This window comes from Lepidochelys kempii, chromosome 5 (assembly GCF_965140265.1).
Source record: "Lepidochelys kempii isolate rLepKem1 chromosome 5, rLepKem1.hap2, whole genome shotgun sequence".
In the NCBI taxonomy this organism is placed as follows: Eukaryota; Metazoa; Chordata; order Testudines; family Cheloniidae; genus Lepidochelys; species Lepidochelys kempii.
The window spans coordinates 35,672,988-35,685,739 of NC_133260.1; the positions used below are offsets into that span (position 1 = coordinate 35,672,988).

General features: G+C 42.3%; 1 protein-coding gene across 8 annotated transcripts in view; it reads left to right on the plus strand.

The window, feature by feature from the left end:
* The window catches only part of DDX4 (DEAD-box helicase 4), a 104,821-nt gene that overhangs the window by 59,382 nt on the left and 32,687 nt on the right, over nt 1–12,752 (plus strand). For all 8 annotated transcript variants that reach the window (XM_073343953.1, XM_073343952.1, XM_073343958.1 and 5 more), the window contains 3 exons: nt 3,324–3,371; nt 3,477–3,521; nt 10,981–11,123. In XM_073343953.1, coding sequence (XP_073200054.1) covers nt 3,324–3,371; nt 3,477–3,521; nt 10,981–11,123 — 236 coding nt within the window. The remainder of the gene's footprint in view (nt 1–3,323; nt 3,372–3,476; nt 3,522–10,980; nt 11,124–12,752) is intronic.

A 12,752-nucleotide genomic window follows, 5' to 3' on the forward strand; every position in this document is an offset into this window, starting at 1 on the left:
GGCAAGAGTCTCCCTGACAGAAGGGCGCTTCAGGGTCATCTCAGTTCTCATTCGAGGCCTGCTAGCGTACCCCACCATCATGGCAAGAAACTGCCTAAAACTCCTTGGTCATATGGCCTCTTGCACCTACATAGTGCAGCATGCATGCCTCAGACTGTGCCCTCGGTGTACATACTGGGGTGTCACCTGCTAGACAGAGTGGTTATTCTTCCCCAAGGGATGGCGCCCTGCATTGGTGGCTAAATGAAGATATAGTATGTGCAGGTGTTCCCTCTACAAGGCCTGCACTGTTGGTAGGGTTGGTCATGGAGGCCTCAGCTATGGGGTGGGGAGCCCACTTGGAGCCCTTCAGGACACAAGGTCTGTGGGCACCAGAGGAGGTACACCTGCATATCAGTGTCGGGGAACTAAGGGCAGTGCGTTCTGCCGCAAGCTCCAGGGCGAGTCTGTATCGGTCCTCACAGACAACACGACGGCAATGTTCTATATAAACAAGCAAGGTGGGGGAGCTCAATCCTCTCCCCTATGCCTCAAGACATTGAAACTTTGGGACTACTGCTTAGCCCACTCCATTCATCTGGAGGCTGCTTATCTACCACGTTTGCAGAACAAGCTAGCGAATTACCTGAGCAGGTCCTTCATCAGTCATGGCGAGTGGTCTCTTTGACCAGACATCCTGGAGGCTATTTTCTGGAGGTGGGGGTTTCTCCAGGTGGACCTGTTTGCAACCACAAGCAACAGGAAATGCCTCCAGTTTTGCTCATACGCGGTGTACCGTCTGGGTTCTCTCTGATGCCTTCCGGCTGCCATGGGGGCAGGGAGGGGGGCACAGATGCCTGTACACATCTTTTCCCCCTCCCTTTCCCCCCACTCCTCATCCACAGGGTACTCCTCCACATCAAAAGAGACAAGGTACTGAAACCTCTCCATAGACATCCCAGTCGATCTCCCAGTGTGGCCAGACCTGATCTCCCAGGGCCACAGCCACATGCTTCACCTGAACCTGGAATTTCTGCATTTGATGGCTTACTACCTTTGTGGTTGAACGAAATGGAATTCGCCTGTTCGGCACTGGTTCAAGAGGTACTTATGGGCAGCAGAAAGCAGTCAACTAGAATGGCCTGCCTAACGAAATGGAAGCGTTCTCGCTCTGGTCACTTCAGAAGGGCGTCTCTCCTCTGGAAGAAACCCTCTCTGTTACCTTGGTCTATCTGCTCCATCTGAAAGGGGAAGGTCTGGCCGTGTCTGCTGGTAGGGTCCGCTTGGTGGCAATATCAGCATTCCAGCCTCCAGTGAACGGCAGATCGCTTTTCTCCAATCTAATTAGCTCTCAGTTCTTAAAGGGCTTGGAGAACCTGTATCCACAGGTATGCCAACCTATGCCCCCCTGGGATCTCAACTTGGTCCTCTCACAACTGACAAGGCCACTGTTCATGCTGCTTGCAGCAAGTCCCTTGATTTATTTGTCCTGGAAGACTACCTTTCTGGTGGTCATCACCTCAGTTAGAAGGGTGTTGGAGATCCGAGCCCTTACCTCCGAGCCGCCCTACACGGCCTTCAAGGACAAAGCGCAGTTGCGGTTGCGCTCCTCATTCCTTCTGAACGTGGTCTCCCATTTGCACAACAGTCAAGACATCTTTCTCCTTGTCTTCTATCCTAAGCCCCATATAGCTAAAAACGAACAGAGGCTGCACTCTTTGGATGTTAGAGGTGCTTTGGCTTTTTACATAGAAAGGACCAAACCCTTTCAAAAATCCAGTGTTGTTATTTGTGGCCGTTGCAGAAAGGATGAAGGCCAGCCAAGTCTTGGCTCCAAGGTTTTCCTTCTGGAAAAAGTCCTGCATCAACATGTGCTATGACCTGGCAAAAGTGCCTCCCCCACATTTAATGGCGCACTCCACGTGGTCACAAGCTTCATCAGCGGCATTCATGGCCCATGTTCCAATTGTAGACCTCTGGAGGGCGGTTACCTCGTCGTCTATCCATACGTTTACGGGCACTACACCCTAACTCAGCAGGCAAGAAATGATGCAGTCTTGGGCGCTGCGGTCCTCCAATCCGTGTCTCGCAGGAACGCTGACCCTGCCACATGACTGTTTACTTGGGAGTCGCCTCTATTGGAACGGACATGAGCAAGCACTCACGAAAAGGTTAGTAAGCATTTTTTCTTTAACTGTTTTCTTCGAGATGTTTGCTCATGTCCATTCTACAACCTGCCCTCCTGCCTCTGTCGGAGTTGCCGGCAAGAAGGAACTGAGAAAGCGGTGGGCTGGCAGGTGCCTATCTATGTACTATGCTGGGGAGTGCCTCTTCAGGGGGCACCAGAGCTGACCTGACGGTTACCAGTAGGGAAAAAGTCTTCCAGCGATGGTGAACGCGACGTGCTCACACACCTAAATTGGAATAGACATGAGCAACACATCTCAAGGAACAACAGTTAGGAAAGATTAGTAACCATTTTTCATGGCTTGTATAAATGAAAGCTTTTTCTACAAATTCTAAATTTTGTGCCAAACTGGACATCATAGTTTCCCTTTTTTGAAATGTTCAATTGAACAAATATGGACTTGTAGGTTAGTGTGTGCTATTTTTTTTAATCTTTATCTTAAACTTCACTTGGATTGTGATAGTTTCTTGGGAGGAGTCCAGAGTTTTACTGTAAGCAACATAAGTGTTCTGGTAGGTAAGTTTTTGAGCTCCTTGCCCTGGAGACCATAAGAAAAAAGCAGATAATTAAACTAAAAATTCTAAGAATGTAGGTAATAGTTGCCATGAGGTATCAAAAGGTAGAATTTTGCTTTCTCTGGTTTGGCTCCCCATTCTGGACTACGTGGGTCAAAGGATCCTCTGGTCAAAGGATCAACATCTGGTTTCTCTTCTGACCATACCGCCAAGCTATCATTCATGCCCTCATGTTGCTTCTTGATTACTGCATCCATCTCTTCTCTAGTCATCATCACTTCAACATTGCTCCTTCAGGTCCAGTCAGAATGCTGCTTTTTCTCAACTCACTGCTTTGGTCAGGTCACTCTCCCTTATTCACTGTGTTAAATACAAGCTTTTGGTCCTTGTCTTCGATATCTTAGCTCACCTTACTTTCCTGATCTCTTAGCTCACTGTGTTGTGATCCCATCCCATTTACTTTGCCAACTGTCTGGCTCTATCACCCATTTATTTACTTCTACAAGGACCTAATTATCTTCCATTCTGTCCCTCATGCATGTTTATCTGTTGTGACTGTACTTCTAATTTTTGAAGAGCAGTGGAGCCTGAGAGAACTGTTTATTTTGTAAATCAAAATAAAACTTGACAAATTTTAACAGGAGGATACAGAGGTTACAATGAAGAAGTAATCGCAGGTTCGGGAAGAAGTAAGTAGATTTGCTATAAGGTAGCTTGTCAAGAATTCAGTTTTTTTTCTTTTATTGCCTGACTTTTCTTTCTTCCTTTCTTAATCAGTTTCTTCTCTTCTTAAGGTTCTTGGAAACCGCACGGCGAAACAGAAAGTGGTGATAATCAAGGTAAATTAATACATTCATTGGGATACATGTTTGTAGGATTGCTTATAAGGCAAGAAGGCCAAACTTGTAAAGTTTGATTCTGTTTTAGATTTCATTAATCTATAAATATAATTGAGTGACTGCACAGTACCAAGCATATAGTATAAAAACATATTATAAATGCATCAGGTACACACAGGGTGCCCATCTTGGAATTTATAATCTAAAACAATCCAGACTGTTTAAAAAAAAACCAAAAAACTTTTCAGATATTTCAGTTGCACAGAGCACCATGTGACCACAATTTGGAATGGTCACATTGGTGCAGTAGTTTTTGTGACTTCAAAATATTATTTCTCTAGATGTTGGATTAATAGGATTCACTTAAGTATACTGAATTTACTTGAAAGACAAAAGGGTAGAAAGCGGCTGTACAAGATAGGTAAAGGTATTCCAGGCTTAAAAGGCATCATGGAGAAAGGCAGACACAAAGATGAGCATAGGAGTGATGCAAAAAGTGGTAAAGTGAGATCCAGCAGGTCCAAGGGACTGGAGAGAGATCCAGGACACACCTGTGGAGCAGCTTACCCCAACCTGTAAGAAAATCAGCCTTGACCATAAAGAGCTCTCCAACCATCCAAGGAAGACAGATGATACTTGCTGGAGATTCTCCTTAGAAGACTAGAAAGAACATTCTGCAGGCTACAGACAGACAAGTCAATGTGCTGCTTTGAGACATCACTCTAAGATTGGGTAGGCTTCTGAAATTAATGGGCAACGATCCACTGGTCTTGGGTCACATTGGCACAAATGACACTTCATCGCATGATATCTTGCAGATAGTAGGTGACTTCAGGGAACTCTGAAGGATGCTGAAGAAGAAAGTCTAAGACATCTTTTCTGAGATCCTTCCTGTCCCATGAACAGAGGAAGACAGAAGGCAGAAGTTCTTCTTTGAGTAGTCCCCCGTAGGGATGCTGCACATGTGCCTCTTGATGAGTCAATAGGAGATTTCTAGCCAGCAGTGTCCATTTGGTCCATGCACAGTCCCTATGCCTCCACTCTTCCAATTTTAAGGTTGCGTCCTTTAGTCCACTTTTTTTCCTTTTGGGGACTGCCTTGTCCATTACCAACAGGCTTGGGAGCAGATCACCTTGGACAAATGTGTCTTGGAGGTCATAATAGAGGGCTACATCATCCAGTTTTTGCCACTCTGTCCCTTTCACCCGTTTCTCCATCCCTCTTCATGGACTCCTCTCACAAGCTTCTATTAAGGTAAGAGGTAGAGACTCTCCTCTGGCTAGGAGCAACAGAACCAGTCCTTTCCCTTTAGAGGGGCAGGGAGTTCTACTCAGAATAATTCTTAGAACAAAAAAAATGTTGCAGGCAGATCTTAAAGCTAAGACTGAACAAGATTGTGAAGCCTCAAAAGTTCAGGATGGTGATTCTGGCAATTCCTTCTCTGGAGGAAGGAAATTTGTTTGTTTGAATTATTAATATTTGAAATTATTAATATGGGGAAACACCAAACACTAATTTAAGCCTAATAAGAAAAGGAGTACTTGTGGCACCTTAGAAACTAACAAATTTATTTGAGCATAAGCTTATGTGAGCTACAGCTCACTTCATCGGATGCATTCAGTGGAAAATACAGTGGGGAGATTTATATACATAAAGAACATGAAACAATGGGTGTTACCATACAGACTATAACCAGAGTGATCACTTAAGGTGAGCTATTACCAGCAGGAGAGCGGGGAGGGGAGGGACGACGACACCTTTTGTAGTGATAATCAAGGTGGGCCATTTCCAGCAGTTGACAAGAACGTCTGAGGAACGGTTGGCAGAGGGGGATAAACATAGTTTTACTTGTGTAATGACCCATCCACTCCCAGTCTCTATTCAAGCCTAAGTTAATTGTATCCAGTTTGCAAATTAATTCCAATTCAGCAGTCTCTCACTGGAGTCTGTTTTTGAAGTCTTTTTGTTGTAATATTGCAACTTTTAGATCTGTAATTGAGTGACCAGAGAGATTGAAGTGTTCTCTGACTGGTTTTTGAATGTTATAATTCTTGACGTCTGATTTGTGTCCATTTATTCCTTTACGTAGAGACTTTCCAGTTTGACCAATGTACATGGCAGAGGGGCATTGCTGGCACATGATGGCATATATCACATTGGTAGATGTGCAGGTGAACAAGTCTCTGTTGGTGTGGCTGATGTGATTAGGCCCTATGATGGTGTCCCCTGAATAGATATGTGGACACAGTTGGCAACGGGCTTTGTTGCAAGGATTGGTTCCTGGGTTAGTGGTTCTGTTGTGTGGTTGCTGGTGAGTATTTGCTTCGGGTTGGGGGGCTGTCTGTAAGCAAGGTCTGGCCTGTCTCCCAAGATCTGTGAGAGTGAAGGTTCGTCCTTCAGGATAGGTTGTAGATCCTTGATAATGCGCTAGAGAGGTTTTAGTTGGGGGCTGAAGGTGACGGCTAGTGGCGTTCTGTTATTTTCTTTGTTGGGCTTGTCCTGTAGTAGGTGACTTCTGGGTACTCTTCTGGCTCTGTCAGTCTGTTTCTTCACTTCAGCAGGTGGGTATTGTAGTTGTAAGAATGCTTGATAGAGCTCTTGTAGGAGTTTGTCCCTGTCTGAGGGGTTGGAGCAAATGCGGTTGTATCGTAGAGCTTGGCTGTAGACAATAGATCGTGTGGTGTGGTCTGCATGAAAGCTGGAGGCATGTAGGTATGAATAGCGGTCAGTAGTTTTCCAGTATAGTGTGGTGTTTATGTGACCATCGCTTATTAGCATTGTAGTGTCCAGGAAGTGGATCTCTTGTGTGGACTGGTCCAGGCTGAGGTTGATGGTGGGATGGAAATTGTTGAAATCCTGGTGGAATTCCTCAAGGGCTTCTTTTCCATGGGTCCAGATGATGAAGATATCATCACTGTAGCGCAAGTGGAGTAGGTGCATTAGGGGACGAGAACTGAGGAAGCGTTGTTCTAAGTCAGCCATAAAAATGTTGGCATACTGTGCGGCCATGCGGGTACCCATAGCAGTGCCGCTGATTTGAAGGTATACGTTGTCCCCAAATGTGAAATAGTTATGGGTGAGGGCAAAGTCACAAAGTTCAGCTGCCAGGTTTGCCGTGACATTATCGGGGATACTGTTCCGGATGGCTTGTAGTCCATCTTTGTGTGGAATGTTGGTGTAGAGGGCTTCTACATCCATAGTGGCCAGGATGGTGTTTTCAGGAAGATCACTGATGGATTGTAGTTTCCTCAGGAAGTCAGTGGTGTCTCGAAGATGGCTCGGAGTGCTGGTAGCATAGGGCCTGAGGAGGGAGTCTACATAGCCAGACAATCCTGCTGTCAGGGCGCCAATGCCTGAGATGATGGGGCATCCAGGATTTCCAGGTTTATGGATCTTGGTTAGCAGATAGAATACCCTAGGTCGGAGTTCCAGGGGTGTGTCTGTGCGGATTTGTTCTTGTGCTTTTGTTTCAGGGAGTTTCTTGAGCAGATGGTGTAGTTTCTTTTGGTAACCCTCAGTGGGCTCAGAGGATTTCGACCTATTCATGATGACAACAGCACCTCCTTTGTCAGCCTTTTTGATTATGATGTCAGAGTTGTTTCTGAGGCTGTGGATGGCATTATGTTCTGCATGGCTGAGGTTATGGGGCAAGTGATGCTGCTTTTTCACAATTTCAGCCCGTGCGCGTCGGCGGAAGCACTCTATGTAGAAGTCCAGTCTGTTGTTTCGACCTTCAGGAGGAGTCCACCCAGAATCCTTCTTTTTGTAGTGTTGGTAGGAAGGTCTCTGTGAGTTGGTATGCTGTTCAGAGGTGTGTTGGAAATATTCCTTGAGTCGGAGACGTCGAAAATAGGATTCCAGATCACCACAGAACTGTATCATGTTCATTGGGGGTGGAGGGGCAGAAGGAGAGGCCCCGAGATAGGACAGATTCTTCTGTTGGGCTAAGAGTATAGTTGGATAGATTAACAATATTGCTCGGTGGGTTATGGGAACCACTGTTGTGGCCTCTTGTGGCATGTAGTAGTTTAGATAGTTTAGTGTCCTTTTTCTTTTGTAGAGAAGCAAAGTGTGTGGTGTAAATGGCTTGTCTAGTTTTTGTAAAGTCCAGCCACGAGGAGGTTTGTGCGGAAGGTTGGTTTTTTTATGAGAGTATCCATTTTTGACAGCTCATTCTTAATCTTTCTCTGTTTGCTGTAGAGGATGTTGATCAGGTGGTTCCGCAGTTTCTTTGAGAGCGTGTGGCACAATCTGTCAAAGCATAGTCTTTGTGGTATGTAGATTGTAATGGATTTTTTACCTTCAGTCCTTTTGGTATGATGTCCAACTGTTTGCATTTGGAAAGGAAGATGATGTCTGTATCTGTATGACTTTTTTTCATGAAGTTGATAGATTTAACCCTAAATTTCTTTATTAAATGCAAAGGCCAAATGGTACTTCTACAATTGCTCTAAACATGCCTAAAAGCTCTAAATAATAAGCAATTTACTACATCCCAATAGTAGTAAAACATTTATAAGTATTTGATCAGTATACTTACAAATGAGCTAAACGCAGAGGTGCTTAGACCCATATTGGTCAGCTCAAACATGGTCAGGCAGGTATCAGCAATGAACCCTTTAAGAGTTGGCTTTTTATACCCTTTAACAAACAAGTGGTGTCACTGCCAATTACTGACTTTAGCTAAAAACCAATTGGAGACAGTTCACCCTTTATTTCCCGTGTTTGTCCAGATAAGATTTACAACCTCCTTTTTTTCCCCCAGGCCTTTCCTCCCCTCCTCCTTGCTGTCCAACAGTTTTCCCATTGCCCCTGGGTTCATATAGGCTCTACTGTTGGAGCGTGGGTTGGGAAGAGCTGTGTTGGCTCATTTTAAGATAGTCTCTTTGTTTGATTCAAAACCATCTGCAGTCGCACCTGTCAGAGGCCTTTTTTTAGAAACTTCCTCTTATCTCATGGTTATTCTTTGAACCAGACATCCTTCCTACTTTATTCCTTCTGGCCGCATCACTTTTTATTTTCTAGGCCTTTCTTCTACTTGCTAGTCAAGGGCATTTCTTTACAGTACATATATATGTTTCCTTAGCTAACTTAAAATAACTTTAATTTTATGTTCATTCCACACAATTGGTTTACATCCCTCAACTTACAAGATGCCTACTTTTATATAACTATATCTCCATTGCACAGGACATGATTATGATTCACTGTGGTTTAAGATCACTTCCAGTACCAAGTGCTTCCCTTCGATCCCAAGGGTCTTTTTGAAAGTTGTAATGGTAGTGGTGGTTTACCTTTTGGCAGGAAGGAATTTTAGTCTTCCAGTACTCTAGCAACAGACTTCTCAAAAGCCGCTCTTTCCCAGCAGTGTTGTCATCCATCCAGAAGGCCTTTGCTTTGTTCTGGGAGTTGGACCTACACCTGAATGCAAAGAAATCCACATTAGTACTGGTACAAAGGATAGTTTATAGGGGCATACTTGGACTCAGTGACAGCCAGAGCATTCCTCCTGTTACATAGATTTGTGACTGTCTGGTGTAGTGGGGATGATTCAAGGATGCCCTCGGACATCAATAAGGAATTGTCTTCAACTCCTTGGCCATATGGTGGTGTGAATGTTTGTGACCAATCATGCAAAGCGGTGCCTCTGCTCCTTCCAAGGCTGGAATTTGTCCTCCAAATAAGGATGCCTTGGACAGGCAGGTGTGGTCCTCTTGTATGTAAAGAACTCCTTAAACTAGTGAAAGGAGCAATTTCATATATGTAGGTGTTCCCTTCTGCCACCCAGACACTTTTCCCGTGACTACAAATGGGAGTCGAATGCTTGGGTCCTCCAAGGCCTATTCCAGAGATGGGGACAGCCAGAGATTTAATCTTTTCACCACCTCCAAGAATAGGAAGTCTCCTCTCTTCTGCTCCAGCATGGGTTTTGGGTCACCTCTTCAGGGGGATGCCTTCCGTCTATCATGGAAGAGGAGTCTGTTCTACAGAATGGGGACTGTATCCTGGAAAGCCATGACTCTGAAAAAGACTTGAGTGGTAGTGGACAAACAACTCAACATGAACTCCCAGTGCGATTGGGCAAAAAGGGTTAATGCAGTCCTTTGATGTAATACACAGGGGAGTAGGGAGGTGTATGCGAGTGACGAGATACATACTGGCATACTTCAGATAGTTTTAGTGTCTATATTTTAAAAATGATGTTGAGAAATTGGAAAAAGCCGCAAATGATGCAAGCTTATCAAAAGATAAAAAGCAGACTTGATTATGGTGTATAATTACCTTCATAGGGAGAAAATACTGGGTAATAAAGGGTGATTTAATCTAGTGGATAACAAGAACCCAGTGGGTGGAAGCTGAAGCCAGACAACTTCATATTGCAAATAAGACAGGTTTTTGAAAGGGTGACTAACCATTGGCATAGCCTACCAAAGCAAAATGTGGATTCTCCATTCCATGAAGTCTTCAAGACTCTTGCCCTTCTGGAAGATATGCTTTAGACAAGCACAAGTTATTGTGCCTCACGCAGGGATAATGGGTGAAATTTAAGTACTTATGACATATAGGAGTTCAGACTAGATGATCCTTTTTGGCCTTAAAATCTATTATGTTTTACTGAACAATGTGTTTATTTTTTAAAAAAGACAGTAATGTATGCATTATTTTGCATTTTCTCTTTATTTAGAATTTCAGAATTATAATCAACAGTTAAAATTATTGTTTGGCATAATTTGTGAATAAATTTTTTTCATGGTCAATACTGAAAGTCCCTCAACAGCTACTTCTCTTACCAGTGTTCCAGACAGCTTTCAAATGAGTCTTCAAAAAATTCTTACAGGCCCCAAATCTGTTGAATAGTTTCAAGAACTTTTTAATTCTAAAACGTACTTTTCAAAACAGTTCAGTCTTCCTAATTCACTTGTAGAACACCTCACATCCACATGTAAGTGTTCCATACGGCTTACTCATGTACCAGATAAATTTGGGGTAGACTTGATTTCAGCAGAATGTAAACTTTATAGTGTAAACAAGACTTTATAGGTGTAAAATTCAGCTTCTGGTTTTTTAGTTGCCCAGTAAAACTTCACTAATTCTCTCTATTGACTGGAAGAGCCATTTGTGAAAAAGTGAACAAATGCTAAGCAAGTAGAATGTTTCACAAAAACTTTGATTTTGACAACTGCAGGTAAGCTTTTTAATAATGGAAATGTTTGATGTGCTATAAAGGTACACTGGTATATTTTGTAAGTTGTAGTATTCAGTAACCTCAGTGCAGCACACTACTGAATCTTTGAGAAATGGGAAGGGATTTTTTCAGACATGAATTATAAAGTGCAGGTTAATGAAGTTCTACTGAATTGTTTGGCTGCTCCACAAGGAACAAATTACTGCAACTAAAATTGTCCCTCAAATTATTGTTCATGTATCTGAACCATTGGTTTTCTTTTGTATTCTGAAGGTCCAAAGGTGACGTATGTGCCACCACCTCCACCTGACAATGAAGAAGCCATCTTTGCACACTACCAGACAGGAATTAATTTTGACAAATATGACACAATTCTTGTGGAAGTATCAGGACTTGATCCTCCACCAGCAATACTGGTTAGTGAACTCTTGTCCTCTATTACTTAAAGTTACTGGCAAAGGGTATTTTAAAAATGAGTTTTTGCCCTTTTTTGCTGCTTTATGATGTATAAAATTTTTTCTTTTGATAAAAATATAATGAATAAATGAATGGCAAAATAGAACTCGGAATTTTTTGTTGGAAGATCTCTTTTGAGGGGCAGTTTCAGGGACTTATTTTGTTAGCTCTCACAACTTTGAAGGGTGACAGAAACGTAAGTGTGGAATCTTAATTTTTTCCAAATTACTGTCGAAATTAAATAGCTGTCAAACACATCAAAGCCTGACTTAAAAAAAAAATACGTTCACCTCTCAATTGCTCTGCTTTGTCTGTTTAGTGAAATTTCACAACCTCCTCCATAATATTCTTCCAGGTTTAATAGGACTAAAATTGTTAAAGTAAAAAACCAAAGCAACCTTTGGTGCCTTCTTTAGACACGACAAAGAAGCAAAAGGTACACACCCATTTTTTTCCTTGGCAATAATTTTTTTCTTAAAAAATAAAATTAAAAAAATACTGACCTAGAAAATCATTAGGAACATTTTGGTAAAAGCGTATTTTGAAATCTATTCATTTTAAAGTAAATAAGAATCCTTAATTAGAGTAAACTTAGTGTTTGTCCACCTTTGATAGTCTGTTTCCATTGTCCGTAATGAGAGGAACATAAAAACTAAAATGGCATGTTTTGAGAAAGTAAAGAGGTACAGTTGTCAGTATTAGAAATCTAAAGTGGTGATTTTAATGTTCCAGATCATACAAATTTAAAATTTTTGTTTGCTCTGCAAAAATACATACTACTACTACTTTCTCTCCAAATCAAACACTTGCAATATGCTGCCTGAGGAGATCTGCTTTTTTTCCATTGAAACCATATATAAAAAGCTGCAACACTGAGGAATGGAAATAGTCAGCATAAGAGTTATTTGTGTTCAGAAAAGATCGTTTTTTACAGAAAATTAGAAACAGTAAATATAATTAAACTGGTTTTAGAGTAGCAGCCATGTTAGTCTGTATCCGCTAAAAGAACAGGAGTACTTGTGGCACCTTAGAGACTAACACATTTATTTGAGCAGCATAAGCTTTCGTGGGCTACAGCCCACTTCATCGGATGCATAGAATGGAACGTGTAGTAAGAAGATATATATACACATACAGAGAAGGTGGAAGTTGCCATACAAACTGTAACAGGCTAATTCATTAAGATGAGCTTTATCAGCAGGAGGAAAAAAAACTTTTGTAGTGATAATCAGGATGGCCCATTTAGACAGTTAACAAGAAGGTGTTAGGATACTTAACATGAGGAAATAGATTCAGTGTGTAATGGCCCAGCCACTCCCAGTCTCTATTCAAACCCAAGTTAATGGTATCTAGTTTGCCTATTAATTCAAGCTCAGCAGTTTCTCACTGGAGTCTGTTTTTCTCTGCTGAGCTTGAATTAATATGCAAACGAGATGTGTAAATACATGTTGTTTGGTAAGAAGTTTAATGAAATAGGTGTTTGTAGTTGGTTACTGATGGCTGATACTCAAGACTGGTCTAATCTGGCTATGTCACAGGTGTATGTTAAGTTGAAAGAAAGAAAACTATAAAACTTCAGAGGGTGATGT